Here is a 13,024-nt window from a genome sequence, read left to right on the forward strand (position 1 = left end):
TCATTGGGACAAAAGAAAGTTGATCTAATCCAATTGTGCTAAGAACCGAACATTAGAATTACCTCGGTACTAGCTGTAGACAATGGCAGACCCATAAATTTTTCTTCCTGGGGGCGAGAAGAAGAAGTTTTCAAATATTTTTATTAGAAGAAAAAAAAAAATTGGTGAACAACATTTTCATTCATGAAAGATATACCATATTACAAACTATAGTTGTCCACTACAGGTTTTCATATTTTGAAAACGCTGCATTATAGCATCATTATCAATATTATTAAATACATCTTGCCCCCTTTCATCTTCTTCTCCCACGAGTTTGCCCTGCTTGCCCCTGCCGTAGCGTCTTTTTGGGGCAATTTATCAAACACCTTGCCCCCACACTTCAAACACAAGATGGGTTGGAAGGAGAAGCTCGTGGGTGGCAAAAATGGCGAGTAGGGGCAATTGCCTTCACTCGCCCCTTAGTAGGTCTGCCCTTGGTTGCAAAGTGTTTTGCTTTACGTGAAGGTCTTTGTTGAATGCTATTTGATAAGGTCGAATATGATGGACCCTGAAATTTTGGGGCTCCGAGTGAACCTTAAAATGGAATCCTCAATTCGTTTATATATTATGTGGGCTTAATATAGTAAATAAATATATAAGGGATTTATAAAATTCGAGAGTCCTTAACATGTTGGGGCTTAAGGTGATTGTCTACTTCGCCTACTCTCAGGACCACCCCTAAAGTCAAAATAATAGATATATTCAAAGTTGTTAATTGATATTTTTTAAAAGGGCAATGATGCATTATTGGGTTGCTGATATTTTAAAATTTGTTACTTGTTTTTAGGAGATGTTATTTCAACACATTTTTAGTGAAACTAATTTAGTGGCAAACCTGCTTATTAAATGAGATAAATTGGAGATTTTTGGTCATACTTGGGAAATTGCAATTTGGTTGCAATTTGGTTGTTTTTGCGGTTTTTCTTAAAATTATTAGGATGGTATGAGAATTAGTTGATTTCGCAATTTTTCTTATACACATGCATTGGATTGAATTAGATTTATATTCCAAAAGCTATTGTATGATTGAAAAACGGGAAAAATTTTCAAACAGGACACCTAGTTTTGGGTCAATCTTAGTTTAGGACACCAGTTTGGGTTTGTGCTAGTTTAGGACACATATTTAGGATTTGTATTAATGTGGGACAATCCGTCAACTCCGTTAAAATGAGGGATAATTTAGACATTTTATATTTTAAAAACAAAAAAAAAACAAAATGGTTACCACTAAAAAACTAAAAAAATTAATACTAAAAATAAATTAAAATATTTAAAACTAATTTTATGATTTGTGAAAATTCTCATCTCTCACCTCTCTCGATCTCTCAATCTCATCTCCACCCAACCCACCCAGAACTCACCGTCTCTCTCTTAATCTCTCTCCCAGCTCCATCCTCATCCCTGTACACACACCCCCTCCTCTCTTCTTTTTCTTCTGATTCTTCCCGCACCCTCACCTTTTCCCTTCTTTTTCTTCTTCTTCTTCTTCCCCCCACCCCCACCCCGAGCCCATTTCTCTTTCCTTCTCTTCTCCCTCCCTTTCTCTCCAACAGGCGCCCCCTTCCCATCTCCTCCCCGTCGTCGACCCTCCCCCTGCTTCCCACCGAAACCTACCCCCTCACTTTCTTTCTCTACCTCACTCTCTCTCCCCCCCTCTCCATTCAACCTCTGCCACCAGCACCATTGAAACCCATAACCCAAAACCCCTGAAACCCATAACCCACAAACCCACCCGAAACCCATAACCCAAAACCCACTCTCCTCTCTTCCCCATTTCCTCCCCACCCCGATCCCCTCTCCACTCACCCTCTGCCACCAGCACCACTGAAACTCATAACCCAAAACCCCCGAAACCCAGAACCAACATACCCACCCGAAACCCAGAACCCAAAACTCACTCTCCTCTTTTCCCCCCTTCCTCCCCACCCAATCCTCTCCCAGCAACAGGCCCAGCCCAGTCCTATGCTCTAGGGACTTCGAGTTGCTTCTTCTTCTTCTGATTTTTTCTGCAAAATTATATATTTATCCTTAATTAAAATGTTAGCTGGGAAAGAAACACAAAAGGCACGTACAGCTCACTAATAAATGAGTATGCATAAATTTTTTGAGTAAAATTATGGAGTTGTTGTGATTATTTCCTTGGCAGTGTCGATAGCTCCAGCCCACCACCTGCTCATGGTTTTGATGTTGGATTTAGCTTCAAATCATCTACGCTCAAACACTCAGAACCCACAAATCCCACCCAAAACCCAGAACCCAGAACCCAAAACCCACTCTCCTCTCTTCCCCCCTTCCTCCCCACCCCGATCCCCTTCCAGCAGCAAGCCCAGCCAGATTTGGCTTTGGGTAATTTTTTTTTTCATTTTCTGTTTTTTTGTTGTTATGTAATTTTATGTTTTTGTGGGTTTTTAGTTTTAATCTTTTTGAAATGTTGACTTTTTTTATTTTTAATGATTTTTTTTCCTAAAAAAAAAAAAAGTCTTGATCTTTTTAGTGGTAAAATTTGTTTTTTTATTTTTTTTGTTTTAAAATATAAAATGTCCAAATTATCTCTCATTTTAACGGAGTTGACAGATTGTCCCACATTAATACAAATCCTAAATATGTGTTCTAAACTAGCACAAACCCAAACTGGTGTCCTAAACAAAGATTGACCCCAAACTAGGTGTCATGTTTGAAAAATTTTCCCATTGAAAAACTACCAATCAATTAAATGCAGATTCATCCAAGATATTTGGATTAGATATTTAGATTGAATACACACCCTTGGTCCTTTAAATTAGCATGGAATTCAGACCTCTAATCAAAGAAATGAGCAAAACATGGAACCCATGCATGGGCGGTCGGAACAAAGCTTCTCTCTCTCTCTCTCCTAAATTATTGTCATCCTAGCTTCCTCGAGTCACGTGGAAAACGAGCAAGTATTATAGGCACCGTGCGAAAACCGGACAAAGATGACAGTTGTTGCGAAAACCTACACGACACACTTGTTCAACTGTAACAGCTGCCGCGTTGTACGCGATATTGATTGTTCAACTTCAACCTTTCGACCAAAAAAAAAATATAAAAAAAATTCAACCTCACTCCTAAATCCCCATTCTACCCCTGTTTGCCCTTCGCCACGTCATCAGGTTGTTGAACTCTGGACCCCACCACCTCCCCGTCCTTCCTCCCGTGACGTGGCACCACCAGAAACCCCACAAATATTTTTTTATTTAATTAATTTGCAAATTTTAAGAAATCTGTTGCTGTCTCCTGTGGAACGGTCAGGAGGATAAGATGGGGGAGGCCACGTCACGAAGGGGTTGGCAATGCCAGCTAGAACGCATTTAGGAATTTGTGTTTTATAATATATGGCTAGTTTATCGAAAAGGACAGCATCTGTTTTTGGTTTGGGTTTGTTTGGGGATTTGTGTTGAGTTGGAGAAGTGGATGATAGCTTTTCTCCGTCCCATGATTCCCGCTATTGTAAGCCGTATGCATCCATCGTACCACCGCACACACACCCTTCGTCATATCGTTATTTCATCACTTTGCCCTCGTGCACATCCTCGCACTGTCGCACATACTCTAAATTTTCAAAAATACCCCTCATAATATTCTTAATTATTTATTTGTGGTGATAATATGGCTTGACGTACCGATTTGGGGTTAAAAATTATTATATATATATACAATTATTAATAATTTATTTTATGTTGGTTTTTTATTTAAATTACGTAGATTTATAATATCATGCCAACATGTCCGGTAATATTACACATTAAAAATTAAAAACTATCCTTATTGCATTAATGATGGTTAAGTTACATTTTTTATTTACAAACTAACTATTTGTCTAATGGTATTTATTTTCTCAATATTGAAATATATTTCCAGTTTGACACCCTTCTCCCTTAAATCAAAAAAATTATTTTTGATGTTGGTAGTTTAGACTTTTTTTTTTTTTTAAATATTTTGACTCATACAATTGTATTATTATGATTTATGACTCATACAATTTCAAAATGGCCATGTGCCTTGCAAATGGAAGGGCCAAAGTAAACAATAGTCTAAATCACAAGGATCATAATGAAAAATGATTCCAATTATAGGGACCAATATAAAAAATGACCAAAACAAAAAGGGAAAGAAAACATAACTTGTGCTTAATTAAACGAACTTAAACACCCTTCTACGGTCATTGTGCATGTCAATTTAGACAAAATTATCTAATTTGTCCTCGATTGCAAATTTGTTGAAGGTAAAGGGGCAATTGAAAAAATCAAAACCATATGGATTATAGACCAAGTGAAAAATAATCAAGATGATCAAGATGAAAATTGTAATTTCGCCTAAAATTAAATATATAATTGGTGCTTTGAATTTGTTAGGTGAGATGTGATGTGAGCAGATTAGTTTATACTTTAATATATTATCAACATAACTGTATAAACTAAAAAAGTAAAAAAGTTGTGTAGTTCAATTTACTTTTGGTTAGTTTATTAATATACAATGATGTAGTGCGATTATAATTAATCAAAAAACTTATTTGAATTTGGAACTGCCATATATTCCCCAAAGGCCCAAACTGATGGACTACCACCAAAAAGAAGGACATCACTTGAGACTGTTTCATATAGCTGTGGGGAGGAGGGGACCTTATTGTTGGTATTGTTGCCTACCCTCCATGGCTCCATTACACGGTTACACCTTTCTCTATCTTTATTGCTTTTGTTGCTTGTCTTCTTTGACAGATATATATATATATATATATAAATGTGCATGTATATTGTAGGTCTAGCTACTTCTTTATGCTTTTCTATTGTATTTTTGTATATTCTTTGTATTTCTTTTTATGCTTATGGTAGGCCATACAAAAAACAGCATTGTTCTTGTGAAATTCGTTCCTCTTTTTTGGTATAATGGGGGCATAAGGGCCAAACAATATTGATATAATTAGCAGGGAACAGTCCTAGGTCTAAATATGTCATGAAAATTAGTAGCTACGTACTAGCTAAAATATCATAAACAGATTAATGAGGAGAGTTAAAAACAGTACAACCTAAATTTAAATGAAGACCAAGTCTTGCCAAGCTGTCAGCAATCAAGTTTTGTTCTTTAAAAATTGGTGAGAAAAAACAACAGATGATCTAAATTCGACACAAAAACAGATGACATATGAAATTGCAATATCATAATATTTTTGGAGCATCATTCAATTTCAAGGAAATTCGATTTCTTGTTTTGAGAAATATAGTTCCAAGCACATATATATGATGCGTATCAATCTTATCATGTTTGAATCTTTCATGCATTATTAATTTGGAAACTCTTTTAAATGCTGCAAAAAATTCAAATTAATAGATGGGCTCATATATATATGAGTCCTGATCGAGTAGTTGCATGAGTAGTAGTAGTAGTAGTACTAGTGATTATAAAAATAAGTACATATTGCATGAACCAACAATACATGGCTTTAATTTTAGAAGAATCGAGTCACTATCAATATAACAGTTGTAGTCCAATATATGCCAAATAATATTGTTTTTATCTGAACTAATTGACATATATATGACAGCTAGGGATGGTCAAACGCATTGAAGCATAAAGGAAAATGTGTAATATATTCATATGATCATGCAAACAGTTGGCTCATTAATAGATTGGACAATGTTTTCTGTTGAAAATTACCTCCACTACCTCTCCCATTGAAAAAAGTAGTTGAACCTTTCCCAAATGGTTGTCAAACCGTTTTATTATATATCTTTACTAGGCATTTGGGCATTTGGGCTTGGCTATATATAACCACATTTGAAAAGTATAACTAAAAGATATATATAACCACATATAACCCTAAACCCTATAACGACGTCGTTTTTAAGATTATAACTAAAAGATATACATATATACTGGGGTGTTTACAACTTAACACATACGTAGAAGTGTTAATTATCAACATCCCAATTGAAGCCATTATAGTAGAATGACCCTACCTAATGATGATGATTGAACATGTGTTCCACTCTTACAAGCGAATTTTACCATGATTGAGCCTATACTTAAGGATAAATTTTACAGTTGTATGGCATTATATATGTATGACATTGAGGATTAATAATTCATGCTTCTTAATTACTTTAATTAATGTATCAATCCCTCCTTTTCAAAGGAGTTTGCGGGTGGGGCATTCATTAATGCTCTATGCTTTTCTCATACTAAATTACTAGTTGAAGGGGTACAATGATTATATATATACGATTACTTAAGCACACCTTGCAAAGCCAAGTTTAAGCTTATGATTGATTAAAGATCATATGGGGATTACTTTTTCTAATTTAATCATATATATCATCTTCCTTTTCTCCTTTATTTCCAACTGAAAACTTGGTGGCCTTACCTTATTGCTACAAACCATGCAAGACACATTGATAGAATCTAAGCAACATTGCTCCATTTTTGCATTGCTCTATATATGAAGTAATGTACCTTGAAAGCTGTTCAAATAATGTCTTAGACATTTAAGTTAGAACAATACTTACCTCGGTCGTCCCTAGTTGGAAGAGTTTCTAGCTACTTGAGCATTTTTTTTTATATTCCAAATAAATAAAAAATTAATTTATAAATTGAATGAAAAAACTAGAAATGACATACATATGTGAGAGGGGTTAGAGGAGTTACTCCAACTAGGGACTGAGGTAAGCATTGTCCTTTTAAGTTAATAAGCTTTTTCGTTATGTTATCAAAAGATTAAGCTGCCAATTAAAGTTTTTAGTTTCATTAGGAGAAATCAAACCTTAAATATATTATAATCCTAACCCAGTATTCTACCCACTCTCATCACTTGAGCTAACCCCAAAAATAGAAGTTTAAATATAAATAATAAATAAAGATGAAATGAAGGTTTTGAATTTGAACCTCCTTGAACTAGAATTATGATATTATTAGATCTCAAAATTTTAAATTGCTAAAAAATGAGTGATAAAATATGGTCATTAGGGGGTGTGGTGGAAGATGATCAACAGACAACTAAGAAATTTAACAAATTTAACAAATATATATCAAACTACAGAAACCTGATCTAGATGGTAAGCTCATTATTGCATATTTAAAGTCGGTTGATTTATAGGAAAAAGAAAAGAACAAATATACCTAAAAAAAGAACCCATTACCAAAATTTGGAGGGCCCTAACCGCCCAATGATTTTGGTATTTGTCAAAGGGGTGGAGCCCCCTGTCCCTCTCTCTTGGGACCTCTGGTTAGGTTGGAGGTCAGTGTATGCATGCATTGCGACCTCATGGGAAATTAATTAGGCATCTAAAATAAGCCAAACATGTCCATCGAATGTAATAAAGACAGTTCAAAACAAAATGTACTAGCAGATCTATATTGATAAATATAAGGTCTTTCTTTTCGAAACAGACCCCATCCCAACTCCAATCATGGCCACACTAAATGTTTTCCGGCCCAGTGCATTCATATTGTAATTTCTATGTGTGGACTTGAAGCATCTAATATTAAAATGAGCAATATTATATATTATATTACCAAATTATCGATATAAAATAAATAATAATTCATTGGATTAACGATTTAGATTAACATGCATGACTAGTAGTTCTAGCTACGTACATTTAGATTAGTACTCTAGCTTGTATAATAATTAGTAATTTAGCATTCACTTGAATAATCTAAACAAACCATTCATGTCACTCAGTCACTCGCATTATTCTCAATTTGATTGTGAGAGGTCTCTAAAGTTTTCTCCTTTCTTGACCCTTAATTTTCAGTGGTGAAATACTGCATTAATTGGAAACCAATTAGGGCAAAAAACACTGTTAATTAACAAGTCAATAAAGCCGCCTAACAACAACAAACTTGGTAGTCATGAATCATGATTTTTTAGGCCACTTATTGGACGGTGGGTTTGGTTTTGGTCTTGTATTGAAGGGACCTGCCTGCAAATAATAATATCTCTTGATCAGTTGATCTGATGATTCTTTGATGTCATGGACCGTAGGGTCTATGTCTATATCTCTTAGGATGGTTCTTGATTTTTTGTTTGTTTGTGGCTGCTGGGGTTTAATCAAATATTCAAATTATTGGGTTTTCTTTTTCTCTTTGTTTCTCTGTTTCTTGATAATGACTAGTAACTGCTTTTACTTCAATTTTTTCTTCTTTATTTCCAATTGTCTTTTAAATGGTGTAGTTGGGCACCCTACATTCCTTTCATGCTTGACTTTTGCTTTCAATTTTTGTAGTTTAAGTTCCATTTGCTTCCCCTTGAACAGTAATTTTCTCTATACCTTTTATGTTAAAGACATCAGAAAACCAAATGTGATGTTTCATTATCTATGGAAAACAAAAGCTTTTTGAAAAGGTAAAGAGTAAAGAAACTGTTATCACCAACCCGATTGGCCGAAAGCACTTCATCTAAAATCTAAATAGTAGGCTTGGTAGCTGGACCTCACTCCTTTGGAAATCACTCTAAACTGCTGATTGTAATCAGCCTTTAAAATAGTGATTAAAGAAACTATACTCTTGGACTAGACATTTACCACTTAAATTTGGACCTCGTTCCTTTTAAACATTACTCTTATACTTTGTTAGGCTGCCTCTATAGAAAGATAGTACGTATAATAAAAAATAAATAGTTAGCGTGCACTCTTTTGTCACCTTAGAGTTTTAATTGTAACATTATAACTTTTGAAAATTTAATTCAACTCCTTTAATTAGATTTGGGTGCATGTCCATGTCAACTAATTGGCATTTATTAGTGTATAGTCACTATTTTTAATTTTTTTTAAATATAATAAATATTTGTTATTTATCTCCTACGAATGAATTGAATTTGAAAAATTGTTCTAATAAAAATATGGGTACGTTATTTTCTATAAGCAATATTTTTTTTTTTCATGTAAAAATTCTCTAGAGTAGATGATCAATTTTTTTTTTTGAATTTTTGGTGCCAAATATCATTGACGCTACTTTCTTCACATTTTTTACCCTTTTCCTTAAAGTTAAAACCTAATATAAAACCGAAAAACCAAGTGTCAAGACACTTTGATCAAAAAGACTGCGACTTTGACTGTCATTCTCAAATGAGAGTAAGATGGTGGATTAGGATTCTTTTATTCAAGAAGATGACAACGAAAATTTTGTTGGGTAGGTTTTCAAACGACAACTTGAGTGCAATTAGACTTTGAATAAATTCAAAAAATTTCCTACAAATCAATAGAGGTGGACATTCAAACTGGGAAACCGAAAAACCAATCCAAACCGAACCAACGGTTTGGTTTGGATCGATTTTTTTAATATTTTTTAATTGAACGGTTTGAAAATCAAATCAAACCATAAATTTCAGATTAGTTATGGTTTCGTTATCCCAAACCGCCGATTAAACCAAACCGACTACTTATATGAATTAATAACATATTATTTTTTACACGTAGCATTATATAATTGGAACAAAACTAATCTATATGGTGGTATGCACCATATACAATAATGTATAATGTCTTAAACTTACATTATAGACTCACTTTTCAAAAAATAATCACTATGTTTTGAAAATTTTGGGATTGAAAAATAATTTTGGGCTTGTAAAATAATGTTGGGCTTATAAAATAATGTTGGGCCATGAAAAACCAATCCAAATCGAAATTTTCGATATACCGCACTTCGATTTGAGGCTATGGTTTGGTGATGGTTTGAAAAAATCTCAACCGACCATTGCGGTTTGGTGATGGTTTTGACCAAAACGAAATCGTGCCCACCCTTACAAATTAGATAGATTGCAATCCCATAATTTTATGGAGTGAGATAATTTTTCAGATATTAATTGAAAATAAATACGAATTTTCATTTAATTGAGATTGTTACAAGGGAGACTTATAGTGCAGTCTATTTTATGATTCTTTTTTAGACTAAAACCGGTAGTGATTTAGAGTTTTTAATTATGTCCTTTTATCTCGAAGTTAAAACCTAACATGCAGCTTCTACAAAGCCTATTCTACACCCTAGGAAAGAAAATACCCTTTAAATAGGGGAAAATACCCTTCAAATCGGAGAAGAACTTTATTATGAATTAAAAGAATTTTTTTATAAATTATTATGAATTAAAGGATTTTCTTATAAATTTAAAACATCATTGGTCTTCATTAAAACTGTTTTTTTAAAGGATCTAAGCTTAATTATCTCTTGTTACGATCTAACAGATTTTCTAGAAGGCGATGACACAAATGTTTAGTCTAAGAATAGAGGTGATGAGATACTGGATCCAAAAATCTCCATCCATATGAAAAATGAGCAAAAATGATCCAATGAGATCACAAATCTTTCAATTTCCTCACCCAAAAAAAAAAAAAAAGGGAAGTGGTTTGCAGGTTTTGAGGCCCATCATGATTATTGTGTTCCTGAGCTTGGGCCCCCTACCAAAGATCGGTTTTGTACTCAAAAAGAAAGGTTTTTTTTTTGTTTTTTAATTTTCTTATAAAAAAAAAAAAACAAAAGTGCAGCTTTCCTAGTTAACAAAGAAAACCTAGTCGATGTTTAAAAGAACAACTATTTTTTTTTTTTTTTTGGTACAAAGGCGGACCATAACAACTTCAATATTGTAAACTCTAACCATAAAAAATAAATAGGATTAATTCATTTTATCTCAAATAGTAAATTAATAATAAATTAAAAAAACTTAGGCATGCAGCATGTTCAAACTGGGCCTCCTAGCAACTAAGCCTAAGAAAACCAATGTAATTGGACCAATAGTCAAGTCCATTAGAACTGGGCCTCTGCTTCTCTCTCTCACTAGAAGTTCCCCCCACCAGCCCACATATCAGCTCAATACAAACAAAGCAGTGACACAGAGAAATGGCGGTTACGACAACGCTTTTAACCTCCACAGTGTCACTAGCTCCATTTCTCCGACAAACTCGAACTTCCAAAAGGACCAAAATAACCTTCATCTGGTCATCCTTAGCAGCATCATCGCCAATGGACCCTCCTCACCGCCCAAAGCGCGTGGTGGTATGCGGCGGAGGCGTCATCGGTGTCTGCACGGCTTACTTCTTGGCCAAAAAGGGCGGCGCCGCCGTCACGCTCGTCGAGAAATCCTCCGTGGCTTGCGCCGCGTCAGGAAAAGCCGGCGGCTTCCTCGCGCTCGATTGGTGCGACGGTGGGGCCCTCGCCTCCCTCGCCCGTGCCAGCTTCAATCTCCACCGTTCGCTCTCTGAAGAGCTCGACGGCCCCGAATCCTACGGCTACCGACCCCTCACCACTCTCAGCCTCACCGTCACCGAATCCGAGACCCCTCAATCGGGCTCCAAACCCTCCGGAAAGTCGACTCTGCCGTCTTGGGTTGATGGGCCGGGTCGGAGCCCGAGAACTATCGGGACCACCCAGACCACGGCCCAGGTCCATCCTCAGCTCTTCACCCGGACCCTAATTTCCAAAGCGGTTGAGGATTACAGCGTCGAAGTGGTGATTGGGAAAGTGGAGCACGTGGGAGTGAGTGAAGGCCGAGTCAACTCGGTGGTGCTGGAGGGGGGACGAGTCATTGACGCGGACGCCGTCGTTTTGGCTCTCGGACCGTGGTGTGGGAAATTTGAGCTCTTGTCGTCGTTGTTCAGAGTGTACGGACTCAAGGCTCATAGCATTGTGTTGGAGCCTAAAGAACCTGAGGCCATAACTCCCCATGCGCTTTTCTTGAGCTACTATCCCTCTCATGGAGGCAAACCCTTGGACCCAGAAGTGTACCCTCGTCCCACAGGTACCAAAGTTTCAAACTTTCTCATCAATTTTCAACCTGGGTATCCACATTTCAATTCTATTTGACTGACATTGCAAAAGTAAATTTGAAAAAGTAAAATATTTGGATTAGCTTTCTCATCTGGGTATCCATTGTTTCAATTCATTTGATTGAGAAAACTTGTTTCTTTGTGAAGAATTAGTATGAGAAAAACATTTTATTAGTAATCTGAAAAAAGTATATATTTTGATCAATTTTCTCATCTGGGTCTTTGACAAGTAGTTTGAAATTTGCCAACAAGACAATGCATAGCACTTTAGAACAATAATGTAACTATTGGATTCATGGATTGCCAGGTGAGGTGTACTTGTGTGGGATGTCAGCTGAGGGGGAGATACCGGACGATCCGGAGCAAATAGTGGGCAATCCAGAATCGATAGAGATGCTGAAGAGGGTGGCAAGCAGTGTGTCAAGCCATTTGAGGGGAGGAGAGGCACAAGTGAAGGCAGAGCAAGCATGCTTCCTGCCCTGTACCGATGATGGTGTGCCTGTGATTGGGGAGTTGCCGGGGGTTGAGGGGTGTTATGTGGCTACTGGGCACAATTGTTGGGGGATTCTGAATGGTCCTGCTACTGGAGCTGCCATGGCTGAGCTTGTGCTTGATGGGGAAGCTAGCATTGTCGATCTCAGTCGGTTTAGTCCAGCCAGATTTGTTGGGCGTAGGAAGGGTCAAGGCATTGATCTGGTGTAGACACAAGTGCAGTGAATGTGAATCATGTTGTATCTGTAGGAAGTATTGTCAATAGCTCTAGTCTCGCATCATGTGTAAGTATCAGAATCATGTAAAACTAAAGGAGACTTTTTTTTTTTTTGGTCTAAAAACAAAGGAGATTAATAAGCTTCAGTCTTCTCATCAAGCTAGAGTCTTGATGATCTGCAGGATATTACACTTTTTGAACCCAAACCAATGTAAAGTTGCTTAGACCAAAATAAAATTAACTTTTTAAAAGAATAAATGAAAAATCTTCATCCATAGATTAAGCCCCACCAAGATGTGTTGAAGAACATGAGCTTTTTAAAAAATATTTGTACGAACTTGGGCCTGGAGTTCATCAGTTTTCACCAAGGCTATTCTAATTTCTAAGCCCTGTCTTGTTGTGTTACTGAGAAAGCGAATATTAAGCCTGGCCTATGAGGTCAAGTACTTCGGTCAGAATTGTAGGCCCATTCAGGATGGGCTCTCTAATCCATTCATAC

At 36.2% G+C, this 13,024-nt stretch overlaps 1 protein-coding gene across 1 annotated transcript; it reads left to right on the forward strand.

Annotated features, from left to right (window-relative positions):
• Nucleotides 1-10,890: 10,890 nt before the first annotated feature.
• On the forward strand, nt 10,891-12,709 carry LOC147284382 (FAD-dependent oxidoreductase family protein). The gene is made up of 2 exons (XM_086243051.1): nt 10,891-11,788; nt 12,124-12,709. The coding sequence occupies exons 1-2, from the start codon at nt 10,891-10,893 to the stop codon at nt 12,516-12,518; spliced, it is 1,293 nt and encodes a 430-aa protein (XP_086099177.1). The 3' UTR covers nt 12,519-12,709.
• The last annotated feature ends 315 nt before the right edge of the window (nt 12,710-13,024 follow it).

This window comes from Dryas octopetala, chromosome 5, assembly GCF_963921425.1.
Source record: "Dryas octopetala chromosome 5, drDryOcto1.1, whole genome shotgun sequence".
In the NCBI taxonomy this organism is placed as follows: Eukaryota; Viridiplantae; Streptophyta; class Magnoliopsida; order Rosales; family Rosaceae; genus Dryas; species Dryas octopetala.

What these genes read in the sequence shown, in the direction of transcription:
- LOC147284382 (XM_086243051.1), top strand. Translation starts at nt 10,891, where the DNA reads ATGGCGGTTACGACAACGCTTTTAACCTCCACAGTGTCACTAGCTCCA. An exon ending in AGTGTACCCTCGTCCCACAG is followed by an intron (nt 11,789 to 12,123) that starts GTACCAAAGTTT and finishes ATGGATTGCCAG; the next exon opens with GTGAGGTGTACTTGTGTGGG.